Source organism: Chelmon rostratus, chromosome 23 (assembly GCF_017976325.1).
Source record: "Chelmon rostratus isolate fCheRos1 chromosome 23, fCheRos1.pri, whole genome shotgun sequence".
NCBI lineage: Eukaryota > Metazoa > Chordata > Actinopteri > Chaetodontiformes > Chaetodontidae > Chelmon > Chelmon rostratus.
Genome location: NC_055680.1, coordinates 6,165,205 through 6,178,707, shown reverse-complemented (window position 1 = coordinate 6,178,707; position 13,503 = coordinate 6,165,205). Strand labels below are relative to the sequence as shown.

Genomic DNA, 13,503 nt, shown 5'->3' with positions numbered 1-13,503 from the left:
CGTTCGGATACGCACCGGGATACTGCTTGAAGTGCAGATCGCATTGCACCAGGAAGGATCTGCATCCACCGGCGTCTCCCGAGAATCTTTCCGGGGCAGCGAGGCGTGGAGCGGCCCAGGTTTGGTCGCGGACCGGCGGAATGGCGGTCGGCTCAGCGTGAGGTTCTCCGGCAGGTGAAGCAGCGTTAGCGAGGTGGATGTTCATCCGGTGGAATTGTTCTGTGAGTAAACTAATTTGTGCCATGGCTGATCTCTGTAACTCGCTCTGTCTATCTGAGAGATCCTTTACTCCCTGCTGAATACTGCGCAGCTGGTCCTCATGCTGGTGGAGGAGGCTGCCCTGAGCTGTAAGAGCTGTTCTTAACTGGCTAGGGTCTGCTGAGTCCATGTTTGGCCAGATTGTACTGACAAGCCCGGAGGCACAGGATTTGAGGACTCAGAAATGCAGACCACAGACAGCTCAGCAGAGTTTCAAAATAAAAGGGTTTATTGAACTTAAAGCGCTCAGGATAAATGCAACTGAAGGAGATACAAAGTACAACAGAAAACGCTAAGGATAACCTGGAAAACTAGAAATGAAAACTCAAAGCACGAAGGCTGAGGAGAATACAAAGTAACAAACAAAGATACCAAACTAGACTAGATGCAAAAGTAACAAACAAAAGATCTTAAGGCAATACTGACAACTAGACTTACACAGACAAGGATCAAGGACGCTAGAGAGCAAGGCGAGTACGAGACAAGGCACATGACAATCTGGCACAGGACAAAGGGAGACGCGGACTATATATACACGAGGTAACAATGAACAGGTGGAGACAATTAGGGCGGGGTAGACAATCAGACAGGCGGGAAACACACCGGGAAGTCAAGGGCCTGAAACGAGAGGAGAGTTAGGTTTCACAATAAAACAGGAAGTGTATGACAAGACATGACGCTAGTGAACAAAAACACTTAACAGATTTGACGAGACATGACAGAGGCCCAGTAATAAAAAGTAGTGGACTTCAGTGCCACCCATTGGTTGACAAACAACCTCAATCAAAGATAGGTGAATAATTTACTTTTACTTTTTGGGCTTAATTTAAATTATGTTTGACATAGACTTTTAAAAAGTGTACTTCTAGCTGAGACTCATGTTATTGAGTTCTACCTAAATGTATTCAAGATGAATATACTAATTCTGCAATACTTAAAGTGATATTTCAAAAAGTGAATTGTAATAAACTCTGTGTAAGTGTACTTTTAAAAAGTGTACTAAATTACAAATACCTTTAATAGTAACAGTGTACTTATGAAAAGTGCTTTAATTTTCAAGTTCTTTGTAATACACTATCAGCATGCTTAATTAAAGTGTACTTTAATATCACTTCTTTTTCAGTATATTTAAGTACATTGGCCAGTATACATTGACCAGAGTGTTTGGTTGTGAGCATGTACACTTTTGCAGTCTACACTCTTTTGCCTTTTGCCAGTTTTTTCCCAAACGTTTCACTTTTTCAGAAAAAAATGCATTCTTTACTATGAACACCAGGGGTCAGTATTTGATTACACCAAATGTTAAACCTGTTGGCAATACTGAACACATTGACTTGACGCTATGATTTTGCAACTATTTATTTATGTGCTTTTTATTTTATTTATAGTACACATTACAAAAGTGGCATGGTGATGCAATGAAAAAAGGTAGAGCAAATTCTAAAGTTCAGTGCCAATTAGTCTGTTGACCCTCACACAACTTAAAAGCTACAAAGCATGTTCCACTGAAAAGTCTTTTCTGCTCCTTGTGTTTTAGTTGTGTTCAAGGACTGGTCAGTATATTACAAACACTGTGCGCTATCTAATATAATACTGTATAAGCATTTTATTAAAAACCGAAAGAGCTCTAACTTTTTCTGAACTGTGAAATTCACATAGGATTTAGTATCTAATTCACACAAAACTGTGAAATTTGGGATTCAGTGATTTGCATCATGTCAGTTGTCCTCCTTTAACTTCCTTGGCAGATGAGTCTCTGTGCACATACAGTCAGTTGATGATTTATTAATTCTTAATAGGGGGGTGGCCCAATGGGAACATCCGCAGCCTCCATACAACCAGCCAACACACACACCCATGTACATCTCCCAGGCTTGGTCTGAGGGTGTATTTTCAGCAGCACAGACTTTACTGAATGATCATAGGAATATTATAGGAATGCTACAGCACTAGTGTGTCTCCTCTCACTCTTTCACAGAGTATACAGGCTACTATACAGTATAAAATTGAGTATTTAAAGTTCATAGTTTAGAGAATATTGTACATCCAAGACTAACTGGCAGAGGGGTGGCACAGTTACAGTCTACTTCAACAGCATGGACAGCGCCATGGATTCATCTGTCCCTGGGGCTGGGAGAGCTCTGAGAGGGACAGAAAGAGACTTAATAAACTGGTCAGGAGAGCTGGCTCTGTCCTGGACTGCCCTCTGGACACCACTGAGGATGTAGGTGAAAGGAGGATGTTAGCCAAGCTGACATCGATCATGGACAACCCCTCCCACCCCCTGCATGACACACTGTGGGGGCCCTTAGCAGCTCCTTTAGTAAGAGACTGTTGCATCCGGTGTGTAAGAAGGAACGCTACCGCAGGTCCTTCATTCCACCAGCTGTCAGATTATTCAGCTCCAGCATCACTTAACATAAGTTGATGTTGTTTGACAAATAATCTGTTGTTTTTTTCTCATCATTTATGCCAGCATAAGCTCGTGTCCTTACATTTTGTGCAATATTACATATTTTTTTGCTTTTTTGTATATTTTATTCTTCTGTGCAATAGTATAGTATCTGTGTTGTATTAATCTGAAGGCAGCATACATCATTTTTTCCCACAGATATTGGGTAACACATGTTTTTTTAATATATTTTTTCTAATTTTTTTCTTTTTTATTGTCAAAAAATTCATTTTGGTCATATAATATGTACATATATATATTCTACTTTTTTATTTTGTATTTTCTTTTTCTGAATCTCTGTTGATATTTTTTTTCCCCACTGCTTTCTCGTGCTGCTGTAATGCCCAAATTTACCCGGCTGGGGATAAATAAAGTTTTATCTTATCTTATCAATACAGCACAGTTAGCCATGGTTGAGGCCATAGATTCTAACTTGCACAACCCTCAGTCAGATAAAGGATCAACAAGTCAGGCTAACTAACTCTCTGGTACAAGGGGATGGAGGGAGGCGGTGGCAGGTTATCAAGGCGGATGGTGTGCCCATTCAAATTGCAGACAGTACATTACAATTTGTATAAAGCAGAGGGTTGTACTTCATTGACATGTGAGTCTAATACTGTTGATTTGCAGTATATTGGAAGGTTTATAACAAAGTGTACTATAGAGTGTATATTATATAAAATACACTGGAGACTATTATATGGATTGGTTACAGTAAACTGATCTGTTATTCCAATTACCACCAATCTGTATCAGAGGAAAGCATCGCGGCATCCAAAACTATCAGCTAAAAACCCACTTACTTTAAGGAATGATGGGACTACAGTGTAACACATGCTTTCAGCAGTGTTATCGAAGAAGGCACGCGCACACACACACACACACACACACACACACACACAGAGAGAGAGAGAGAGAGAGAGAGACGAAGAAGACGGATGCAGACTAAAACCATTCATTCCCTAACAATCCATCGGGGAAATTGGCAGCTCTGTTGTGCTGCTACACCGGGGGTACTGATTTCACAGACAGCCTCCGTCACCACTGCGTCAGCACTGATGAGCTCAGCCTTACCGGCAGGGAGGGAGTGCGGGGGGAGGAGCTGATGAACGGAGGATGTGAGAGAGGGACCCAGAAAACAAGTAGAGAGAGAGAGAGAGGGGAAAGTGAGAGAAGAAACGGGGTGTTGCCGCCTCTGAGACACACTCACGCATCACAGAGTAACAGCAGCAGGGCGAGGACGGAGCATCCCTCCATCGTGTCTCTGGGAAAACAAGGCTGCCTCCTCCATTATTGAAGCCCAACACAGCCCGGTGCATTATTAAACACAATCAAAGCCGAGACGCCGCGGAGCCTGGACAGCAGGAACTCGCCGTAGAGGAGAGAGAGAGCTCGGTGTGAAAGCAGGAGGACCGTTTCAGCACCTCGGACAGCGACCATGGCTCCAATGATGGAGGACGGAGCTCAGCTCGGTGAGTCGGTCAGAGGGAGGCGCGTGATATATGAAAATCATTAGCGCGATTAGCCGCTAATAATTAGCAGCTAATTTGTTGCTGTGTGATTTGAATTTTGGCTTCTGGTTGCTATAAATAAATACGCTACAGTAGGTTATTTTATGAAGAAATACTTCATGAAAGTGAAAGGCTAAGTCCAGTGTGTCGCCGAACCTTTCAACTCCATCAAACAACGTGTTTGGGGGACTTCCAGCCTCCATTTTGCAGCTAGCTTTGCAGCTAATTATGTTGAGAACTAACCGGAAGGGTGGAGCTGACAATTAAAGACGATATCAATATTCACAAAGTTTATTTAAAATTACAATGTGGAATTGCGCAGGTGTTACTATATCACAGGTGAAGCTGTGGAAAGCATCTGTTTGTTTTCTTTATGTCCTCTCGGGTCGGCTGCTCCCTCACCGCCCTCCCGTCGCCACATCCATCTGTCTGCTGTCCACCCGGCGCGCTCGCCTGAAATATTAATGAAAACGGAGAAAACAGTGTGGAGCTGTGATCTGCAGCTGAAATGAGCTTACTCACTACCTCACTCTGAATGGGAAGCAGTCCTCTCAGATTAGTATACATAATAAGCCTACAGCCATCACAGCAAAACTAGCTTACTGTAAATTACTGCTTGAAATTGATATACAGGGATAATAACCTCTGGAATAATACCACAGGAAATACTTATTACTCACTCATTACTCAATTACTCATTACTCTGATCAGGCCTACATGATCAGAAATTGCAAGTGAAACTGTTATGAAATGCCAGCGTTCACCTATAAAGTCCTGTAAATGTCAATTGTAGGAAAAGAAGTAGGAAAATACTGTTTTTACATGCGTTGTTTGCTGTTTCATTTCAGCACCAGAATCGTGCAGGCAACAAGGCTGCTATGTGAGATATGGAAATAAATGATTGAAAATGTTGCAGATGATGATCTAATACATATCAACTACAGCAGATTTGATCAGATGAAAGAGTTATCGCCCCACACCCCCACCTCTCTCTCTCTCTCTCTCCCTCCCTCTCCCTCTCTCTGTATGGGTGTTAACCCGAGTGCTTTTCCACTGGGCCGCCCGCATAACTGCAGGAAATGGTCTGTGTTTCCTCCATTAAAATAGACCTATTAACTCTGACTGCATGAGAAGGCAGTCTGATTGCTGTTGAGTCACAGTTCAACACCACGAAACAAAGAGCTTAAGCGTTCAGTTGCAAATATCCCCATAATATGTCTCCATAGTAACGCTTTAGTGATACTATGGAAGACCAAAGTACCATCAAAAGGCATTAGGTCCCGTAAGTACTACTGCTGTTGAAAAGATAACACGACTAAAACATGCTGGTTTGGAGCAAATCTTCATCATATAAATGAGTTTAACATAGACACTATCACACATTTCTGGGCTATTCTTGTTGATGGGATATCAGAGGGAGCCACCCTGCCTTTCAGTGGTGAGGGATGCTTTGCACGAAACAAATCTACAAGGATCTGTTCTGCCAAGGTGGTGTTTGTCCTCGGTATCGGCCAGAATGATCCTGATGTTCCCATTTGACAGGCTGGTCGTTAGTCAGAAAATATTAAATGGTTTACAGCGTAGGTCTGTCATCATCGACTGACACTGTCATCATAATGATGTTTATGATACCAGACAACAAAAAAGTCCATTTTTTTTCATTTGTGCTGTTCCCGAGGTCACTTTTCTGTGTTCTGCCTCTGAGTTCAGCCATTTTTATACACCTGCCATCAAGCAATCAACCAGCCGCTTAGTGACACTGTGTAGTTTTCTCAGCAGTTCATCACTTACACCAGCTATTTCCTGTTGATTTACCGAAGCCATGTTTGGTATATGAACACAGTGCTGATAGTGCTTCATGAGGGTTGAGCAGATTGGCTTGTTTTTATCTCTGTCTGAGTCAAGACTGCAGCCTGCGTCAGACAGACACACAAAATGGCTTCAATTGCTTCAGTGCAGCAATTAAATCTGTTGAGTTTGTGCAAGCTGCACACTTGTTTTATGTGTGATTGTTTTACTGTCGTTTGTTCCACAGTGTTGGTTGGGGCGTGTAGTCAGACATCTTAATTTAATTTATTTTCTCCACTCTCTCTGTCCTCCTCCATAGTGGCAGTGCCAGTGGGTGTTGCTGTGGTGAGTGTCTTTGGCCTTGTCTTCACTGTATCAGCCTTTGCGTGGATCTGTTGCCAGCGTAAAAACACCAAATCCCAGAAGACACCTCCCTACAAGTTTGTGCACATGCTCAAAGGGGTTGACATCTACCCGGAGAGCCTCAGCGGTAAGAAGAAGTTTGCTGCGCCTGCCACTACGACAACTAACGACACCAGTAAAACTGACGTTAACGGAAACTGCCACACAACGTCGCTAATGAGTCCGACCGGCACTGGTAAACTGACGTCAAGCCCAAATGACGCCAGACCGGCTCTGCATCTGGATCTGGAGAAGCGGGATCTGAATGGCAACTTCACCACCAAACCATTTCATCACCATCACCAGAAGGTGCGGAGCTCCCCGGACCTCGAGCTGCCTTCTCCCCATGCGGGGTTCACCCAACCTGGTGTGATGGACCGCCGAGACCTCCCTTCACCATCCAGCACCCTCTCCAGCCAGGCGCCGACCCCAGCTGTGGACAAGCCCCAGGCAGAGGAAGGGGAGGGTGGGCTGGGGACACTCCACTTCTCCCTGGAGTACCAGCCAGAGAGAAAGGCGTTCATTGTCCACATCAAGGTACTGTATGTGTTTAAGCTAGTGTTTAGGTTTGCATGTGTGTGTGTGTGTCTTCAGCTTTTTAATAGAAGACTGAATAAAACGGTTTCACACAGTCTTAACTGATTGCTTGATTTATCTTTTTGATTCACAGGAAGCCCACGGCCTGACCCCAACTGATGAGCAGTCGCTGACCTCTGACCCTTACATCAAGCTTACCCTGCTGCCAGAGAAAAAGCACCGCGTGAAGACCAGAGTCCTGAGGAAGACTCTGGACCCTGCCTTTGATGAGACCTTCAGCTTCTACGGGATCCCACTGGCCAGAGTGTCGGAATTGGCCCTCCACTTCATGGTGCTGAGCTTTGATAGGTTCTCCCGTGATGAGGTCATCGGAGAGACCCTTGTACCCTTGTCCGGGATTGATTTATCGGAGGGGCGTGTCCTGATGAGTCGAGAGATCATCAAGAGGAATGTCAAGGTAAGATCTCAAACACTTTCGATGTTTGAAATTTATAATTTTTTTTAATATCATTTATGAGTTTTCTTTGAGTGCTTTCACTGGGATAAGATTTATGATACATACAGTGACTTAAAATGATTTTACAGCATCCGACACACTGTATTTATTTTATACAACAAACTAACGCTAAAACTAGCCACAAAATCACTTCTCACAGCTCCAATAATGACTCATCATTTCCCTCAACATTAGTGCTTGCATCATCCCTAAAAGCACTACAACAAAGTGCTTCCACAATTACAATATCAGGCAGGACATAAATCAGTATTTAATCACCCTGAAATCCATTTACTTATGAAAGTATAATGATATTAATATCATGGAGCTTTCACCTGAAAACAGATGCACCATATTATGTTTCTTAAAACCACACTGAAATCTTTCGCACCACTTTCACATGTTAATTTAATTAATTAAAGTTTTAAATTTTAATGTAAATAATACATTTTGCAAATGCATTGAAGCAATTTTCTTTCATTGCTTCTATCTCTAGTTAGGTAGAAAAGTGTTCATGGTAAACGAAGCCAGCTGAGAAAGCAGCAGGAAGTGTCACTCTGAAGACACAGAGACAAGATCTGTTGCACCATTATGGATTTTGGAAAGCTGATACTGAGGTCTGGTGTTGCTCTTAAATGGACTGCTGTGAGTTTGGATAGAGGAAAGCCTTAGATGATTTTTTTTTTCTCTCTCCTTTATGTGATCAATGCATTTAAAAGCTAGACTAGATAGAATGTTTCCTCTCTAAATACCTGCCACTTAGCAAACAAGGCTTGGACCAACAGATAATCTGAATTTTGCTTAATTTATCTTTAATTTAGTGATGACCATTAAAAGAGCATTAAAATAGTTATACAGGGATGGGTGGTTTGAAAGGGAAAAGGCTATCACATAGACGTTCTTACATTCCCTGTAGTGTATTGAATAGAGGGAGTGATATCCACACCACACCATTATGGATCTGTGGCCTGGCTGTAAACAGACTCCAGACTGGCTGTTCCTGACAACTGTGAGGACCACAAATGGGCTGTGTTTCCAGTAGGACATCTTCCCGTTAGAGCAATGTCATGTAGTATACTATCAGCATCATCTTGTGCTGTAGTACTGTGAGAGACAATAGCCATGATTATATATATTTCCTGAAAATGCTGTGGAGCACACTTGGATTGTGGCAGCAGGGGTGGCTACGTTCCATTTAGTGTACTGGTGAATTTAATGGATGGAATGTAAGATGATATCTCCATCCTTATCATAGCTCTTTGGGTATACAGCAGCTCTTTAGATTGGTACGAGATGGTTTGGCCGTACAGGAGCATTGGTCCATTTGTAGGTGGAATGTGAGATGATATCAATGTAATTTTAGATTTGTGGGCTAATGTTGCATGCTGCAGCACTCTGCTAAAATGGAAGCACTGTGCCTACCAGGTGGGAGCGGATATGTTCGCGCACATTTCTGCCTTCCCAGGAGGAATGTGAGCTCTCTGTAATATCTTTAAAGATCTCTGATAACGATACAGCACTCCAGAGACTGTGACTCAGATTCTGAGAAATATAAAAGGATCATTCCCTCTCAGCACAGCTTCTTCTGTATTTTTATCATCAGGAGGATGATATTCTGCTGGCTCTCTCCACGCTGACGCTAACCATACTTTATCTTTTTTATTCCTCCTTGCCGTCCGAGGAGAGACCGATCTCATAAACCTCCGCTGTAGGGAGGAGTCTGCTGCGCCTGAATGCTTTTTTGGGCAATCAATCAAAAATTAGTTTTAGATCTATGATAATGTTTTTCAGTGGGATTCTTCTCGTGGATGATTTTCTTATGTGGGCAGGTGAATAGAGCAAAAGGGCCTCTTTTAATGGAGTCATTTGCTGTGTATCAGCTGTACTTAATCAAAGGGGTTTCTTTATTTAAATATATTGGCACTCATCCTTCTGAATCACTTTCTGTAAAAATGTGTATGACGTGCAGTGAGACATCTTTGGCTGATTCTCTCAATATGAGCTGTCTACATTGTTCGCTATGATTAGAAGCAGCCTTTCGCGAACAGGGTGGTGGCTCTCTTTGTTTGCATGGCATAGATTTTGTCTCACTGCTTTGTGTGGGTGCGTGTGTGTGACTGTGTGTGGGTGTGTGCATGTGTGAGCAGTTCATGGAATCGATACAGCCTGTCGCAAATAGCATAGCCATCGCCCTTTTCTCCCTGGAAGATGACAAAAAAAACCCCAAACAGAATATTTTGTATTGTCTTATTACTTTCTTATTCTTCTCATCTATGATACATCTACAAAGTCCCCAGATGAAAGACATTTTTATTTTCAGAAACCATCAGATCAGGGGTTGAAGTTGTCTGCGTGCTACTTGGCATTGCCATGGCAACCGTGAGCTGAGGCATGACAACCTGTTCGGTGTGATCGCAGCATCCAAGCGTCAGCTCTCTTGGGTGTGTGGACGCAGATGTGGATGTGTGTGTCTGCCACAAATTGCAGAACAGTAGCACAATGAAAATGTTAATGCAGAGCAGATCAGGGAGCTTCTCAAGAGTCAAGATATGAGAACACACCCCATAAGCAGGTGATGATTATGTAGTTGACAGGCTTTTAAAAGTCAGCACAAACACCATTTACAATATAAGCAGAATTCACCGCATTGTTCTACATAGCTATTTTTTATTACACAGATTTCCCAATGTCCACACCCTATTAGGTACTATTAAATACTGTATCTTGAGGTGCACAGATACACCATGAAGTAGTTGCTTATAAGCATGCATATCAGTAGAATACTGACTCTCTGTTGGTCAGTATAAAGCACTTATGAATGACATATTCTCTGGGTTAGGGTCGTTAAGGGTTAGGGTTATAGTATATTAAGATCATGATTCATGAACAACAGCTTACTTACTATCAATCAGCAATAATTAGGGAATTATTGAGGGAAAATTCTAAGATAATGGCCTAGTAGCTGTAGAATACAGTCATGTAGAAGAAGGCATTAACTGTTCCGGGTCTCTTTTGTTGTATTTTACATTTCATAATGCACCAAACATTTTCAATGGGTGAGAATTCTTGACTGCAGGCAGGCCAGTTTAGCACCTGAACTCTCTCACTATGAAACCATGCTTTTGTAATACGTGCAGAACATGGTTTGGAGTTGTCTTGCTGAAATAATTTCTACATGGCAGCATATGTTGCTCCACGACCTGTATATATCATTTAGCATTAATGGTGCCTTCGCAACTGTGCAGGTGATCCACGCCATGTGCACTAATGCAGCCCCATACAATCACAGATGCTGGCTTTTGAATTATGCAGTGATGACTTAAGTCTGCAAGATGCAGCATCCATGAGTTCCAAAAAAGATTTAAAATTTTTGACTCTTCAGACCACAGGACAGTCTTCTACTTCGCCTCAGTCCATCCTAAATGAGCTTGAGACCAGAGAAGGTGGCGGCGTTTCTGGATATGGTTTATATACGGTTTCCTCTTTGCATGGTAGAGTTTCAGCTTGCATTTGTGAATGCAGCAATGAAGTGTGTTCACAGACGATGGTTATTGGAAGTTTTCCTGAGGCCATGCAGTGATCTTCACTGCAGAATCATCACCATCCAATGTCGTTTTCATCCTTGTCTCCTGTGTACAGAGATTTCTTCAAATTCTCTGAATGTTTTAATGACACTATGAACTGAAGACAATGAAATCCCCAAATTCTTTGCAATTTTATGTTGAGAAACATGATTCTTACATTGTTGCACTATTTACAGTGCAGTCTGTCACAGAGTGTGAACCCCTCCCCATCTTTACTTCACAAAGACTCAGCCTCTCTGGAGCCTCTTTTTATACCCAGTCATGGTACAAACCTGTTGCCAGTCAAACTGATTAACTGTGGGATGTTCCACCAGCTGTTTTCTTTTAGCATTTCACAACTTTTCCAGTCTTTTGTTGCCACTGTCTCAACTTTTTTGAACTGCGTTGTGGGCATCAAATTCTAAATGAGGATATAATTTACAAAAAACAAGGACATTTCTCAGTTTCAACATTTGACATGTTGTCTTTGTGCTTTCAATCAATTATGGGGTGTCAGTGTTTTGCAAATCATCACATTCTGTTTCGTGTTGTTATTTTCATTTTAGACAGCATCCCAACTTTGTTGAAAACAGGGTTGAAGGTCTTCTTTGCAAACACCTGCTGTTGCAGGTAACAAGGTCAGGATCAGTGGAGGGTTTGCTTTAAAAGTGAGAAACAAATGTGTTCTGGCTTGTTTGGTCTGCTGCTTTAAATTTGCTTCTTTATGCATTCATGTCTGGTTTGGAAGCTGAGAAACATGTCTGAAAGTGTCTTCTTCTCTCTCTCCTTTCACACCTGCCATCTCTTTTTGCATCACCTTTTTGCTTTGTTTTTTCACCCCTACTCCCACCTCTCACCCATTCGCCCCTCCCCTCCCCGGTCTCTCCACAGAAGTCCTCCGGCCGAGGAGAGTTGCTGCTCTCCCTGTGTTACCAGTCCACCACCAACACTCTGACCGTGGTCGTCCTCAAAGCTCGCCACCTGCCCAAGACTGAAAACAATGGACCTACAGGTACGTACACCCTGAGCTGCACCTTTGGAGCTGGAACCTGAGGGAACACTGCCTACACAGACAAACACAAATGCATAAACCTCCTTCACAAAACCATAAACAGATGAGACTAAAAGTCATTTTGTTCCTTCTGCCACGCAGCCCAGACTACTTTGGATGCTCTGATAGTTGCCATAATGACACCACCACCACACTAAAGTAATCTGATCAGGATGTGATAGAGAGCACTTTAGTGACAAGCCCATACACACACACACACACACACACAGACAAAGTGTTTACACAGCCTGCCTCCTTGGTCCTCATCACTAATATCCATCATTTCCGCTCAATCGATTGCCGTATTGATCTGGCTTAGGAATAATGTGCTACTCTCCAACCATGGCAGGGATGGATACTCACCATGCCTTTTGTTTCTGCTCTCTGCTTTCTGCTTCTTCAACTCTAGATCCATATGTCAAGGTGAACATGTACCACGGGAAGAAGCGCGTTTGCAAGAAGAAGACCCATGTGAAGAAGTGCTCCCCCAACCCTGTCTTCAACGAGCTGTTTGTCTTTGATCTGCCCTCCGACGAGGGCCTGAGGGACACCAGCGTGGAGCTGCTGCTGATGGACTCAGACACAGGCAACTCACGCTGCCCTAACACCATCCTAGGGCGCCTGGTGCTGGGCACATCTGCGGCAGGCACCCCCGGTGAGCACTGGAGGGAGATCTGTGACCATCCGCGTCGCCAAATTGCCAAGTGGCACGTCATGTCTGAGGATTAGAACGCCGGGGTCTTGGTGGATTCTGTCCATATCCAATCTGGTCCAACCATGAGAGGGATGGAATGAGAATGGGCGGGATTTAACATCTTGCTAGCCGGTACCCATTGGACTTTCAGTGAGGGCGGGTGGGAAACAAGGGGGATGGGGCTCTGATGTTGTGGGATTGGTCGTTTGAAGTGATGTCATCCGTCAATCAATCATTCACTTATCTTTGAAGTTATTGGGGTTCAGCGGGGAGGGCGGGGCATGACAAAGGGAACCCCATAGCTTTAAATGATCCCAAAGACTGACACAGAAAATCACCTGGTAACATGCAACATCATCTCCATGGCAACAAACAATTGTCACTGTAACCGTGTGCAGTGCAGAATGTCTTAAATGTCGCTATTACACTTCTTTTCTTCTTCTGCTCCTTCTTCTCTTTCTTCAGCTCTTCGTCCTATAAATAGTAACCTAGTCCATCATATGAAAACCAGAATGAACCACATCTGACAATGCTGTAAAAAATGTGCATTATTAAAGTTTATTTTCTAACGACAATGTTTTCTTCATAAAGATGTAGATTTTTTATTTACGTTTTTGTTTTGTACTCTTACAGTTGATTTGTTGAACATGTTTTGTAAGTATAAGTGGTATTTCATATATCATTACTTAAGTACAAGAAAGCCTAAATTAGGTGGTTTGAGAAAAGACTGGAACAGACTGAGTGCACTGGG

General features: G+C 42.9%; 1 protein-coding gene across 1 annotated transcript; it reads left to right on the top strand.

Moving 5' to 3' along the window:
• The first annotated feature begins 3,893 nt into the window (after window positions 1-3,893).
• syt4 (synaptotagmin IV) lies at window positions 3,894-12,881 on the top strand. The gene is made up of 5 exons (XM_041965415.1): window positions 3,894-4,182; window positions 6,329-6,948; window positions 7,082-7,405; window positions 11,899-12,019; window positions 12,468-12,881. Exons 1-5 carry the CDS (start codon window positions 4,149-4,151, stop codon window positions 12,785-12,787), a joined length of 1,419 nt encoding a protein of 472 aa, XP_041821349.1. The 5' UTR covers window positions 3,894-4,148; the 3' UTR covers window positions 12,788-12,881.
• The last annotated feature ends 622 nt before the right edge of the window (window positions 12,882-13,503 follow it).